The sequence below is a fragment of the Emydura macquarii genome, unplaced genomic scaffold (assembly GCF_026122565.2).
Source record: "Emydura macquarii macquarii isolate MOO-44397 ecotype Brisbane River unplaced genomic scaffold, CSIRO-AGI_Emac_v2 contig_1348, whole genome shotgun sequence".
NCBI lineage: Eukaryota > Metazoa > Chordata > Testudines > Chelidae > Emydura > Emydura macquarii.
Window position 1 is genome coordinate 1,604,631 of NW_027131485.1, and position 15,902 is coordinate 1,620,532.

General features: G+C 41.7%; 1 protein-coding gene across 7 annotated transcripts in view; it reads left to right on the top strand.

Moving 5' to 3' along the window:
• MAD1L1 (mitotic arrest deficient 1 like 1) overlaps nt 1-15,902 on the top strand; it is a 493,546-nt gene that overhangs the window by 145,710 nt on the left and 331,934 nt on the right. For all 7 annotated transcript variants that reach the window (XM_067550858.1, XM_067550856.1, XM_067550860.1 and 4 more), the window contains one exon: nt 9,707-9,851. In XM_067550858.1, coding sequence (XP_067406959.1) covers nt 9,707-9,851 — 145 coding nt within the window. The remainder of the gene's footprint in view (nt 1-9,706; nt 9,852-15,902) is intronic.

Below are 15,902 nucleotides of genomic sequence, written 5' to 3' on the forward strand. Positions count from 1 at the left end.
CTTCCTACTTCTTTGCTGGTTCTACATAATGTACCATGTATTATACAGTGCAGGTGGTATTTTCTCTAGTGCTAAAGCTGGTGTATCCAAACCTGGTATACATTATGACCCACACAGTGATTTTAGCGTAAGATACTATGTTGAAGCTATTAATATTAGCTATTGTTACTTCTCCTTACAGAAGTAAGCTAACTGCGTTCTAGATGGGGTGGAGTTATGGGTCTCACCACTCTCCACTGGTGTGCAAGTGCAGTGATAACTCCCAGGTGGAGAACCGTGGATGGGCACCAACATTGACAATTGTGTGGAGAAGAGGGGAAGCAGAATAATGCCAACAGAAGAAGCTGGATTTGGAAGCCCACCTTTGAGTTTGTAGGAAATAAGAAATCTGGAATGATTTTTATACCAAATAAAGTCTCCTTCTTTTAAATGTATGTTTTCCAGTTGGCCTGCCTTAGATGTGTTGATTCTGGCAACCTTGTTGCTTCTGCAATATCCTGAAACTGGCATTGTCTCATTTAGAAAAAAGCATCACTTAGGGCAGGTCTACACTAGAAACGCTATGTCGATGCAGGTGCACTGGTGTAGTACGTCTGGTGAAGACAGTTTGCCGACGGGAGAGCAGTCTCCCGTTGCCATGATTACTCTACCTCCACGAGAGGCGGAAGCTACGACGGTGGGAGGCGGTGTGGACAACGCCTAGATCACTGTAACTGGCAGCACTCAGTGGTTTCTTTCATACCCCTGAACAATATAAGTTAGTTCTTCTCAGAGTGAGGTGCCTGTGGGTGCTCCACTTTAGGTGTTGTAGCATCCCATGTCCTTGATTGGAGATCTTCACAGCAGTACTCCTGCCTCGAGGGGCCATTGGCGCCTTTTCTGGCCTGTGCGTGACCCGACCCCCTCAGTTCCTTCTCAACTGTCCACAGTCCGAGATGGAGCAAAACAGCAGTTAACTCATATTTTTAAAATTAGTTAATAGTTTATTTAATAGCTTAGTTTTAGTCATAGTTTAGTCAGTTTTAGTTGGTTAGTTACTTACCATAAAAAAATAAAAATAAAAAAAATGTATTTTATTCTTCTCCAGTTAGAGGAGCACATAGGGATTAAAACATGCCAGGCTCCCCTGGTTTCAAGAGATGCACCTCTTGTAGAGAAGCTATGCCAATGTCAGATGGACACTCACTTTGTGTGCGGTGCCTGGACAAGATGCATGTGCCACAGAAGGGCACCCACTGCAAAAATCTCAAGGCATGGGCCAGGAGAGATAGGGACCTGAGGTTAAAACTAATATTGATGGAAAAACCTCTCAGACCCTCCTCTGACCCAGGACTCAACAAGCCAGCCTCAGAACACACACCAGAGAAAAAAAATTCATCTACTACTCCTACTGCTGCGACAAAAAGAAAGCATTTGCCTGAGGGGCTGTCTCCCACATGTATCAAAAAGGCTAAAGGATCCTCAGGTACAACATGGGTTGTAACACCTAAGACCCGAAACGTCCAGGTCAGGAGTTGTGACTCACAAAAACCATCCTCCTCCAACGTGGCACCACAGAAAAATACGGTGCGGAAAACGCCAGACCAATGGTAGCTATGGTACCGTTAGACTCTGTGGCACCAAAGAACAGTACAGTACCAAGAGAAAACACAGTGCCTACCTCAGCACAGGTGGTAGACAAAATGCCAGCCATGGTGCTGACAGAGTGCCAGCAGCGGCACTAGCTACAAATGATATACCACATGTGGCACCGCTACTGATAGGTCACTGATCTCGGCACCTACCACTATTACTGACCCGACAGGAAGCGCAGCACCGGCACCGTCGGGAAAAAGAAAGTACAAGCAACATCATACACAGGCTTCATCCCCACGATCAGAAGGGAATGCCGACTCTCCTGTACATTTTGCATATGACAAAGCATTTTTATCAATACGCTCACTCAGTGATGCGGATATTGATGCAGAGGAAGCTCAATTCTCATCTGAGCACTTCTCCCCCACCAGATCTTCATTACAGCCATTTGAATATGGCCCTTATAGAAGACACAAGCCGTATCCTTATTATGGTCCACCATGGCTTGCTCCTCCCATGCCATATCATATGCAGTGGCAGAACTGGGATACTTGGTCCTCCTACTCCAGGGCATATGATAGATCTTCCTACTCCCTTATGAGTAGGGTGAAATCTGTGAGGTCCTTGCCCTCGACTATATTGGTTGAGGCGAGGAAGGAAATTCAGGTAGAGAACTCCACGGCAGAGCAAGATACATCTCCTCCCACAAATGAATCATCTTCTTCACCTGATGAAGCCCTAATTCCTTTTGCACCTACTGTCATAGATGACCCCAAACAGTTTAACGACCTCTTCAAGAGGGTAGCACGAGATCTAGAGATTCCGTTAGAAGAGATCACGGAGTCACACCACAAGCTGCTCAAAATATTACATACAGCAACTTCTTCAAAAATTGCTCTCCGAATGGACGAGGTTTTGATGGAATCTGCAAATAACATATGGCAGACACCAGCAACCATCCCTCCTACCAACAAGAGAAACGACAAGAAATACTATATTCCAGCCAAGGGGATGGAATTTTTATTCACCCATCCACCTCCAAACTTGCTAGTTGTTGATTCAGCAAATCAAAGGGGCAAACAGGCAAACTATAAAGTTACACCACAAGGGAAGGACTGGAAGAGGCTTGAGCTACTGGACAGAAAGGTCTACTCATCTTCCACTTTACTAATGAGAGTATTTAATTTCTAGTTTCTACTTTCAAATTATGACCACAATATCTATGATAAATTACATTTTATCAATGATATACCAGAAAGCAAGAGGGATCAATACAAGACTTTGATCAATGAGGGACAACTTGTACCCAGGACGTCCCTGTAGGCTTCTTTAGATGTTACCGATACTGTGGCTAGGACAACAGCCATCGCTATAGTTATGTGTAGATCTTCCTGGCTCCATTTCGCCAGTCTTCCTAGGGAATTGCAGACTAAGATAGAAGACCTTCCATTCGATAAATTCCAACTCTTTGCAGAGAAGACAGATGAGGTTCTTCACTCAATGAAGGATTCTGGGGCTACTCTTAGGACTCTAGGCATATATACACCTGGAACAAAAAGGAAACCGCACAGGTTCCAATCGTATGATTGCAGATATCCCTTCCAATCACAGTACAGACATTACGAACCACAAAGAGAGAAACAGAGATCACAGAGATGTAGACAACCACAACAGTCATCTCCCACTATCTAAACAACAGTTTTGAGAAGTTGGTCGAGGGTCTGAGAAACCCCAATCAACAAACAGTGCCAGCAAAGAAAAATTTTGAATTTTGCCTATGACAGTTCCACCTCCATTGATCAGCAATAACAATGGACAAATGGGTTTTAGAAATAACCAGTTCAGGATACACTATCCCATTCATGTCCATCCCCCCATCCACAACCCCTCCCCGTACCTTTTCAGGGACCCATCTCATGCACAAATACTGCTCCAGGAAATAGATAATCTCCTACAACTAGGAGCAATAGAGCATGTACCTCCTCATCACAGAGAGAAGGGATTCTATTCCCACTACTTTCTGGTGCAGAAAAAAAGCAGAGGATGGAGACCCATACTAGACCTCAGGGCACTAAACAAATTCATGAAGTGACAGAAATTCAAAATGGCCACATTAACAACCATAATACTGGCACTGCAGAGAGGGGGCTGGTTCTCAGCCCTTCACCTTTAAGACACATATTTCCATATTACTATGCACCCTGCACACAGACGTTTCCTAAGGTTTATTGTCTCTGGCAATCACTACCAGTACAAAGCTCTACCATTTCGCCTTTCAGCAGCACCGAGGGTTTTCTCCAAAGTGCTCACCGTGGTGGCAGCATATCTAAGGAGACACATATTCCCATACTTAGGTGATTGTCTAATAAAGGCACCCACTCAAAACCTTGCTAGACAAGATACCGCTCAAACCATAATTCTTTTTCAGAATCTGGGATTAAGGATAAACACCGAAAATTCCACTTTGAACCCAATACAACGATTGGAGTTCATAGGTGCAGACTTGAACTCCACAATAGTCAGAGCATCATTACCAATGCCAAGATTCAAGGCTATTTTGGACCTGATATCAATGATAAGGAGCAGCCCAACAATAACAGCATGCATTGTGTTACAACTCCTGTGACACGTGGCAACTACAATGTTCGTGATACAGCACGCTCGACTACATATGTGATGCCTCCAAGGATGACTCGCTTCTGTTTACAGACCAAACAGGCATAGTCTGAGCAAGGCACTGATAGTACCAAGAGAAGTAAGAGACTCCCTTCTATGGTGGACCCAAAAAAACAATATGTTGATGGGAAACCAGTTTTCCCAGACTCTGCCTTCAATCATGATCACCACAGGTGCATCATTCCTCAGATGGGGAGCACACATGCAAGATCACACAATATAGAGCAGATGGTCAGAAACCGAAACCAATCTACACATCTTTTCTGCTCGAGGGTGGGACTAGGACCAGGACAGATGGGTGATGCCTTCCTATTCAACTGGGGCAAGGGACTGCTGTATGCGTTCCCTCCCATACCAATGATACTCAAGACCCTACACAAATAAGGGCCGACAAAGCTATTGTGATAATGATAACACCAGCTTGGCCTAGGCAAACTTGGTTTTCAGATCTTCTGAATAAATCATTGCACAACCCTATAATGCTTCCCGTGAGACACGATCTCCTTTACCAGAATGCAGGTCAGATTTATCACCCAGAGATACAGAAACTTCATCTCACAACTTGGTTGATAAGTGGTTCTGCCCCGACCAAGTTAGAAAGTTCAGAACAGGCTAGACAAATATTATTAAACTCTGGAAAGCCAACAATGAGAGAAACTTACCGGCAGAAGTGGCACAGGTTCGAATCCTGGTGGAAAGACAGACAAATCAAGGCAACATCTTTAATCCTGATAATCCTCGACTATATACTGAAACTAAAGAAATCAGGTTTATCAATTAGTTCTTTAAAGATACACCTGTCAGCAATCACTGTCTTTCACGACCAGACAAATGATACAACCATATTCACTCGCCCAATGGTAAAACGATTCCTAACCGGTTTACAGAGCTTTTCCTTATCATATGTGCCCTCACACCATCATGGAACCTAAATGTAGTACTTAGAGCTATTACCAGGGCATCATTCGAGCCGCTAGCAGCATGCTTACTCCTCCTCACAGTGCCACATGCAAAAGAGGAGAGTATTGCTATATTTGTACTTGAAGACTAAGCTATTTCAACACAAAATCATTGGCTCATTGGAGAGGATCTGATGGGGGCTGGGCAGGTGGGCTACAGGCAAGTATATTCTACCGTTGTGAAGTCAGCAACATGAAATCTAGATGGGGTACACTTTGGCCCCTCATACTCTAGTGTTGATTTATAAAACTGGGGAGAAACAGGAAAGGGAATGGGACATCTCTGCTTACTCAAACCTTCTTATTTACCAGTCTCTTATTTAGTTTCTTTCTTTGTTTTCTCCTGTTATTGATAGATGGACAGATACTTTGGCAATGATGTATATACTCTGGATCCTGATTTGGGGAATAACTTTCCACTAACAAATGTATTGCTGCAGCACATCTGGCTTTTCTTTCATCTCCCCTGTTAGTGTGTGACATGTGACTTATTTCCCTTTGCTGATGTAGTTCTTGTAGTGCCTTTGTCTCCTACATTTTCCTTTGTCAATATCCCTGGCATCTTCTTTCCCTCTGTTTTTTACAGTACTTTTAACATCCATAGTATCCTTTGTGGTTGTCCCTGTGATCTTCTCCCTGGTTAGCTGTGCAGAATAATATTTCTAGCTTCTTGTTTATCCACTGTGGTGGTTTTTGCAGTATTCGTTGGGTGTTAGGTTGGTTACTGAAAAGAGTCAATGATAGAAAAAATGATAGTTTTATGGATCATTGAAGGAGAACTCAGCTGCTTCTGGAATTTTTTTTAAGGTAGTTATTAAAATGTATCTTTGCTGTATTAATTGTCTGCCTTCGTTCTTTGAAAGCCTAAGTACGTTCTTGAAGATGAAGTTTTATCATTAAGAATATATTTAAATAGACTGCAGAAAGGAAGAGCAAAGTATGAGGAGAGATTCTCAGCAGTTCAGGACTCTCGGATCCTGGCAATTCATTCAATGGGCTGGGGCAAGAAGCATTAAGGGTCTGATAAACAGGAACAGATTTTCCACTTTGAGGCCAAGAAGATTTACTTTCAACTTGCCAAGGTTTTTGAAAATGCCAGCATGCCCAGCATTCAACTGAACTATGGAACTTTGGGAATTTTAATTTTTTTTTGTTAAAGTTTGGTTTGAGTGAGTGGCATTAAAGAGCCAGAAGTGTCGTCAGCCCAGAACAATGTCTGGGGTAGTGACATAACGGAGTTTGTTGCCAGAAACCTGGTTTTGAATTCTGTTTGTGTCACTGAGGAGGATAAGCTTGATATTATCCAACTGTTTTATAGAAGACATTTGTTCCTATTACAATCACTGTACTACTTGGTAGAATTACCCGTCTATTCTTAATGACTCAATCTTTGCATTGGTAAGTCCAGATTGCAGTGTGTTGGAAGACTTCTAAGAAGTTTGAATATTGGATTTCCTATTGTGTGGTAGCCCATGAAAATTAAAATTCAGTCCAGAGAAATGAAATAGTATTACTTATTTTCCCTTGGACAGTCATCTTACCAGCACTTAAATTTCAACTGACCAGCACAATTGACCCGAGACTGAAATTATCTCTAAGACTAAGACCTGCCTCAGTTTCCCTCTTAACACCATCAAACGGCAGAAGAAATGGAAAATCTATCCACATGGTCATTTACTTTGCTGTAGTTTTCCTGTGCTCTCACTCACTCATTTGGGTTCCGCACTGCAACTGAGGAAGGGCACACATGGCTAGATGTGTGTGCTCTCCCTCAAGTGCTACTGGTATGTGGATTGCAAATAGTTTTTTTATTAGTGCTAAAACGAAACTGAGCAGGAATCTAGTTTTCATTCTGAGCATCAAGTCAGAAAATATGACAATCAGTCAATGTGCTCAGGATTTATAAAAGCAGGTCAAAACTTTGAGGGATATACATATAGTTTAATTTAAAAAATTAAAACCACAAAAACCCTTCATTGGGCTACAGAAAGATTTTGCAAGAAAATGAGATCTTGATTGTGTTTGGATCTTTCATCCTGTGTTTTTCCTCTAGTTTGGCTGTAAATCAGGGCTGGAGTTTTTTGATATAGCTGTGGAGGGCTCAGGTCTGGAACAGTAGATTATTTATTAAACTACCCAGTGAATTTAGGGGGAAAGAGAGGATTTCTGTATCATGAAAACAGTGGGTGGGGTCTTGCATTGTTATTTACCCTGGATCGAACCTAACTTGAAATGTGCAGAGGAGGATTTTATTATTTAACTTTTGTCTTTCTTCATGAAAGTGGTTTTTATATTAACCTTTAGAAAAGTAGTACTTCCCAGATTGACATAAATGTTTAAGAGGTATGTGTCTAGTCTCCAAAGGGTTACAATTGTTTTATTAATGTGGTACACATCATAGGTTAATAGCCTGATGTGTTCTCTAGTTTTTGGGTTTACATATCTCCTTGTGACATCTTACTGGGACTTTGTTTTCCCACAGGATTCTTGACGATTTTTCCAGTATTAGAAGACTGGAATCTGCTTTTGGGCTTTTTAGATGTTGATTGCTGTGGAAATATCTTTTTGATAGAGATTGATTTCTGTACGCTTTGCAGAGGGCTATCAGGTAATGGTGGATTTATCCAAAAAGTGAACACAATGAAATTGGATTCTCTATTTACCCTCTGAATTCCTTATATTGCTGACTAGGAAAAATACTGGTTTTTCTATTAAGACCCCATGCAATTTGGGACATTGGCACTGAGCTTGTGATGGAGATGGAATCAGCCAATTAGTGAAAGGCAGACCACACTCCATGTCCCATCAACTTTAACTACCTGAAATTGGTTCCAGGGAGGATGGAACTAGGCTGTTGTCAGTGGTGGTAGATGATAGAACTAGGAGCAATGGTCTCAAGTTGCAGTGGGGGGGAGTCTAGGTTGGATATTAGGAAAAACGTTTTCACTAGGAGGGTAGTGAAGCACTGGAATGGGTTACCGAGAGAGGTGGTGGAATCTCCATCCTTAAGGGTTTTTAAGGTGCGGCTTGACAAAGCTCTGTCTGGGATGGTTTTGTTGGGGTTGGTCTTGGATTAGATGATCTCCTGAGGTCCCTATGAATTCTATGAATCTATGAACTTAGATGATACTGCTTAGCACCAATTATTTTTTGTGTAAGAGAACCAGAGAAATAGTGGTACTCTGGTAATTAAATTATCCATTTTCAAATGCAGATTTAAAGCCCTCTTCATGAACTACCCACTGAATACACAAATGAAGAATCTGTTTCACACTGCTGGATTATCAAATTGGTCTGTGAATGGTTCCAAATTGAACTGGAACTTTAAATAGCCTTTTAATTCAGCTAGAGTTTTAATATGCATATTTGTCATTAGAGGGAAGGATCAGAGGTGGGGAAATACTGATCAGGGATTTTTGCTCAATTCCCCAGTAAAATGTCCCAATAAGCACAAAATGTTGTTCTGGCAATTCCGGATGTAGGAGGGCCACTTTTCTGACAAATCTAAATAATGCCTGAAGTAATGGTGATATTTTATTTTTTCAAGGTTTTCTTTTTATTTATAATGAAAAAGCACACCCGTCCTGAGGCTCCTACTACATTTTCTAATGCTGCTGCTGCTTTCCTGTCCATATGGAGAAAGGCAAAGCTCTGCTATGTCTGCTGGTGCCTTTGGTCTTGGTGCTTTTAGTCTGCCTGGAGGTTTGTGGTTAGTGCACTTTCAGGGCCTATTCAGACTGAAAATACAACTGTTTTTGTACTCTGGTTTGTGAAACTCTCATCTGAGTTAGTCTATCAGGTTTGTTGCCCACATCTACTGTACTGCCTAACTGTTTGTACCAGTGCATTATGGGTAAATCTAGACACCTATGCCATAGTGCCCTAGCAAGGAATAGGGTGCCCAAAGGATATGCACACAGAGCATCTCCAAAAGCATGGAGGTCAATGCTTTTTGAGGTGTCTGGCTACACACAGAGCTAAGAGGAGGGGGAAATTGGTTACACAGGCATGGTTGGGAGTCCTATCCATGTTGCAAAATAAGTGCTGTTACCCAGTCACAGGAAGACAAACTATGTGGCAGCCGAGGCTGCTGTCAAGAACAAAACATGGATCCTGGCTCCAGTTACTAACCAAATATTAGCTGTGCTTGGATGCAAACTATGTTTAATGGCAATAACTCCTCTAACTAATTAATACTTAAAAGGTGTAGTGATATCTAAGATCCATTGTTACACTGATGCTGGAGAGTAAATATCTACCTAAAGGTAAAATGATTGTAAGTGTAACCTACATGTAATGTTTGATGACTTGTATATGTAAAGCAATGTTATTGTTTTGGGGCTAAGCAATAAGGTTAGTTATTGGACATCTCTAATATCTCTTTGAAAGAAATGCTGATTGTATGTTCCATTGCTATTAGTACTTCCCCTAAGTTTTTCTGACTTACATGGTTAAGAGGTAATGTTAAGATCTGACGGGTATGTTCTGTCTTTTAGTGCCAGGATATTAGAGAAGGCTCGGCAGCAGCTACAGGAAGAGGTATTACGGATCCAGAGCCAGTTATTGGATGAGAAGAAAAAACGTGAGCAGCATGAAGCTCTCGTCAGACGCTTGCAGAAACGAGTACTGCTGCTTACCAAGGTATGGCTTCTAGACAGAATTGAGAAAGGCAAACCATTCTCCCCACCCTTTGATACTGTTGCTACATCCCTCTTATTTCTCAACTTGTCTGCTTAGTAGTTGATGATTCAGTGCCACTTGGCCTCAGTGTAGTGGATGCTGTAACAATTACTTGAATCTTATTTTTGGGGCTGCTCAGAGTACATGCACTGGTGTCTGTTCTGGCCTGCTGGTGTGTGTTGATTGTGTAGGCTGCTATTATAAAGATGACACATCACTTAATGTCATCCTTGGCATCTCTGGTGGAAGAGAGTTAAGTCATGTTACTGTGGGTTTATTTCTGTGTCTGAGCCACTGAATGGAGACACTGAATAGAGTGGCCTGGATAGCTGCCTCGCTCACTTCCCCAACTAGAAGAAATGTGTTATACCGTCTGCATGTCTCCTGTAGAGAAATGAAACTAGGGAAAGATGAGATGGTCACATCACCTGTGTGTTAAAGTTCTTTCAAATGTAATGGTAGGAGTTAAACCAATAGCGTTTTACAGAAATTAGTTTAGTATCCTTTCTACTGATTTTTTTTTTTTTAACTATTCTATAGAATTCTGTAGCAGGACTGTAATTTTTTATTAAATTCTATATAATGGTTTAAAAACCTGTAGAACGCTGATTGTTTTATATTAAATTCTATAGTACTCTTGCTTAAGGACAGATGATGATTATTGATTACTTCTCTCTAGCCACAAAAATACGAGTTGTACCTTCCAAAGTTACCCATGCATAACTTCTCTTATTTTAGCAATCTCATTGAAGTCAATAGGGCTGGTTGTGTGAATAAACATACACGTGTGTGTTTACCGGATCAGGCTCTAAACTAGATTTGACAATAGCTGGGGGAAGCAAGACAGTAGGAAGGAGAGATGAGGGTAATAAGATTATGTGGTAGCTCAGCTCAATGAGAGCTAGTGCACAACAAGATATAATGAGGATGGTGGTGATGCAGCTTTACTAAATTAGATGCGTTATTTAGATTCAAGGTTGAAATTGAGCAGAGTAACTCTTCTCAGCATAGTGGGAGGGATGTGGCCCACCAAAAAAGAGAAGGATGATGTTGTGGTGCTACTGCTTCAGGCTTGAAATCTGAGTGTTGACTATGGGATCTTGATTTGCTTTAATTGTTCTGTGCTCAGTTCTGTAATTCTGTGTCAGTGCTGAGCCAAAGAGGCTGTGATGTATGGTGTGCTAAGCAGGCTTTCTGGAGTGTGGAGCAGCTGTTTCACAAGAGGGTATTAGTTAAATCTCTTTCTGTCTGCACTGTTTGATACCATGGAGAGTCCAGTAAGTGAGAAAGAGACAAAATTGCTGTTGCTTTTCTTGACACATTGCAGCAGGCATTGCATTCTGAGTGGCTGGCAAATAGGAGAGAAACCTTTGCTCCCCTTGGCTCACTGAAACTAAGAACAGCATAGACAGGATTTTCCCAGCCCTATACACTTGTAGGCATAGCTGGGTAATTCCAGGTATTTTGAAAAAAAAATACAGCACTTGATAAGACGTTGGCAGCCTTTAGATACCTGTATTTTATATATAATCTCCTTTGCTGTTTGAGGTTTTTCAAAGCAGTGTCAGACGTGAGCAAGCAGCTATAAACCAATTGCCCAATAGACTACTAAAATATTTCTTTTGTTAGCCTATTTCCACCCTTCAGCTGACAAATACGTTTTGTTGTAGAGCAATAGGATACCAGGTTGATTTTTAAAGTTCTGTGTTGAAAGATCGCAGACTGCAACATACCATGTGGTGGTCCATATCTTAATATCTATATTGAAGACATGAAGTTCCTTTGAATTGTTCATGTCTGTAGTTTTATTTCTCACAGAAGAGGACAAATCGCTGGAAATGTCCTACCTGGATTCATAGCAATTAAACTTTCTTTTTGGAAGTGGAAGCTTTCAATGTGCTGTATAATATTTCATCTGAGCTACTTCACTGGAGAAAATCTGTTTTGTCTAAGACTATATGGGAACTTTTGTGAAGAACCGCACGTATGGTGAGAGCTAGGGCAGGAATTTAGACATTGTTTCAGCACTGTTTCTTTTAATGGTTGTTCTGCTCATGCAAAATTAGGAGAAGGAATTTAATTTAATTAAAAAGAAATCATGATCTTGTGGTTTGAATGAGATTGAAAAAATAGATTACCTTTAAAAATAATAATTTTATAGTGAAAGCATCTCACCTAGAGTGGTATTTAAATTTAATCATCTAATTAGTGGCATCAGTAGTAGACTGTGCTGCTGTCTGTGTCATTGAGAATAGAAAGGAGGAGGGAAGGAAGGGGAGTTCACTTATCCAGCTTGCTGGTTTATCTAGTGTGTTTTGTTAAATAGGACTATAAAAATCACATTTTGGGAGAAGCAATGTTATGTATGGCAGGGTCCTTGCTGTTTCTTGGTAGTATGTTTGTTGTGGTTGTGACCGTCTGCTCCTCTGTATAGGCAAAGAGTTGGTTACGCTGTCCTAGCAAATAAGAAGACCCAGCTGGTTTGATAGTAAAAATTTCATGCAATGGCTTTATCTTCCTTGCTTTGTGGATCAAGGCAGACCTAACGTCACAATTCTGTGTTTAGCAATTATTTAAAATCAACCAACAAGGAGAATAATTCTTCCCTTCCACAGCGGTAGTACTTCGTATTAATGTATCCATTCCTGCTTCATGACACTGCTCTAGGGGCAACTTGCTTTGCTGCTCTGGTCCCTCCTCAACCTTCCTTTGTCGTTCTTTAATTCTTCCTGAAGTTGCAGTCATTTTTTGACTATTCTCGAGTCCCGGCTTCATGGGGTCTCTATCCTTCATTCCCCGCCTGCCACGGTGTCTCAGCCTCAACTGGCAGCTCTGATATCCTTGTTTAAGTGTCTCTAACCTCTCCTCCCTTTGCTCTGGGCCTCCTGCCTCATTTGCCCAGTGCTTCCTTGCTCTTTCCCATGCACTATTCATGCTTCTCCTCGACTTAGTCAATATTCAAGATCAGCATAATTCTCTGCCAGCTATCACTACGTGAAATGTTCATGAATCACTTCTGACTTCTCTGGGCTGCCCCTGCTACATTGGAACACAAGTGTCTTGGGTCTTTAATACAGCAGCATGCAGAATGCTACTGTTAAACCACCAGTCTGGCCCTAGCATTTCTGCCTCTGCCAGTGGAATAGGTTCTAACAGGTGAGCCTGACTAGGCTGTCGGTGCAGAGAAGCAATCATTTAGGACATGTGAGTTAATCGGTCTGTATTGTGCCCCTGGCAATGGGAGCAGCGCTTTCCTGGACTGGAGTGCAATTACAATTTTTTATGTACATGTTTTAAATTAAGTATAAAGACTAGTTTGCTCGCCCCAGGGTTTTTCAGATATCACTGTTGGTTTGAAGAGCCTCCCTGGAAGCCACTATCCTTGCTTGTACAAGTAGACAAGAAATTGTTTGAAGGGGTATGTTCATTCATTTTCTCTCTGCCACGGTTCTGCTCGGCTTAATCCTGCTGTCTGTTCTGGTGAAGTTTCTGTGGCTTTTTTATGCTCAGAATTTTAGAGAAATCGCTCACTATGGCTCTAGTTCTGGCGCAGCTCCGCTAGTGGTAGCAATTATGGGAGATTTTCCTGAAATTCTAAGTGTAGACATAGACTGCCTCTCTTGTCTCTCCCTCCCTTGTTTGATTTGATGCCAAAATGGCTTTGAATGCCATATTTACTAAGATAGCTTTTTGTTTGACTTGTGTGTTGTCCTTAAGCTTGTGTGCATTTCTTTCTCCTTTTCAGAGAGTTTTGCAGAGAGTTTATAGTCTTTGCTTATTTTGTAGGAAATAAAAGGTAAAGCTGCCACAGCTGGAGTTAAGTCTTCTAGATATTTTGTATGACATTTAGGTCTCTCAAAATTGTCTCTTTTTGAGATCTGTGGTCTATAAGCAGCCAACTGAGTCAGGTTTGATAAAAGCAAAGCCTTGATATGCTTGTTTATTGCGTGATGTGAAGACAGCTTTTGATGTTAGTAGGGATGTATGAGGGCAAATTGAAGCAGAAGTCAGGTTGGAAAAAAGAAGTGGTGGTATACTGGCTTCCCAGGGTCTGCTCAGTTGGGGTGGGGGGATGCCACTCACAATAGTTTGGGTGGAGCTCATACTGTGATTGTACCTCTCCTTTCTTGCATGTTTTAAGCCGTAGTAAAACATCAGTTAACTATGTTGGCATTTAATGTGCCATTGAGCTTCAGGGTTAACACTCTCTTGAGATGAATACGGGCAGTTTGCACATTCCTTAGAACTATTATTTCTGCTGCGTGCAGATTTGGGCAGACACTACTGCATCATTTTACACCTGGTTCCCTTTAAAGTTAGGGCTAAAGAAGTAGGACAGTTCTTCAGTGCGTTTGGCCCTGGCACCACCAGCACAAAGGAGCAAGATAGCAGCTGCATGTAGTCATCTGAGAATTCCCTTGATGTTGGGGAGTTCTCAGCTGGTTACCTTTGGGTACTCTACTCTCAGCGAGAGAGACTGTAAACTTCCATTCTCCTTCCACTGTGTTCAACCAGTTCACGTGTTCTGGTTGTAAATCTGCTTTTAGTGAGACATACTCTTTATGGTGATGGTTTGAGTTTAGGATTAAGTAAGTATTGATTAACTAACACACTGGCTGATTATTTACACAGATTGTCCCTGGAAGGTATCTTCTCAAAAGTCAATACTAACTGTGTAAGTGAGTCTCAGATCCTAGAACTGCAGAGGTCCATCAGAAATTGAGCTGTGTGATTAAACTGTTTGTAACCATGGCAGATTCAGATTCAGAATGCATGACTTGATTTACCACCTGATTTGTTTTGTAACTGCATAGAGGATTCAGAATAAGAAACACTGTTGGTTTCTTTGCCACATTGGACTCTGTGTCCAGCTGTTCCTTGTGATAGTGAATGCTTCTTTCTTGGGGCTCCTCCTAAAGAGTCAAAAAGGTTCTTTGCACTCTAGGAGTTCAAGGGAGAGAGTGAGTTAACCCTTTGCATACTGATCAATAATTTTATCTGGGCTATGAACATATTTAACCCTAACCAACCCAGCCATTATATGGAAAACAATCAAGTTGGCAAACAAAAGCTCTGCAATTTTCCTCTGGGTCTCCCAGTGCATTTTGTGGTGCAGTTCTGTTTAGACTTTAAGCTCCCTGGGGCAGGGATCATGCCTGCTCTTGTGTGTCTTGAATAGTACCAAGCTCTCCATGGCTCCTTAATGAAATAAGTAGTAATGATTTTTAAGCTGGTTCCCACCTCTGATTCAGTCTATGCCCTGTTATATATCATCTGGTTAGTGTCTTGAACTCTGGCTTATGTTTTTCTGAGTCTCAACTCTTGCCCCATGCTGAAACTCTTGCCCCATGCTTTTTTCTTCTCTCATCTTGACCCTTGTCCTCCCTTCTCTATGACCACCACAAGTCTGGGCTCTGTGGATTCTACCACCCACACAAAGCTGTCGCCTAACTTTTTTGTACATGCAAAGAGGCATGACCACATCAGCCATATTTTTCAGACAACTCAACTGCCTCCCCTTCCCTTTATGACTGAGTACAAAATTCCACTCCTTATTTTGAAAACACTTTCTGGACATGCCCCATGTACTTCACAGACCCCAGACCAGGCACACTGCAGGGGCATGGATTACCCCTTCTGTGTTTGGGTGGCAGCTGAGTTTAGATGTCTTCACCCCTAAGATGGCAGTTAGTGCTACTGGCACCACCCTGTCCAGGAGAATTTCCCTGGGGAGATGGCTTTAATTTCCATCTGAGGTTCCTTAGGAAAAGTACTGAATGAGATTGGCCCCATCTCTTCTTTAATACATAATCTGTACTCATCATGGAATCTGAAAATAATATACAAAGGAAAGTACACATTATTATCCTTATTTTACTGATGGGGAAACTGAGGCATACAATTGAAGTGATTTGCCCGAAAGTCATACAGCATGGCAGTGGTGCAGTTGAGAATAGAACCCATAACTCCTGTCTCCTAGTCCAGTGCACTATTTACTGGACCATGCTCCCT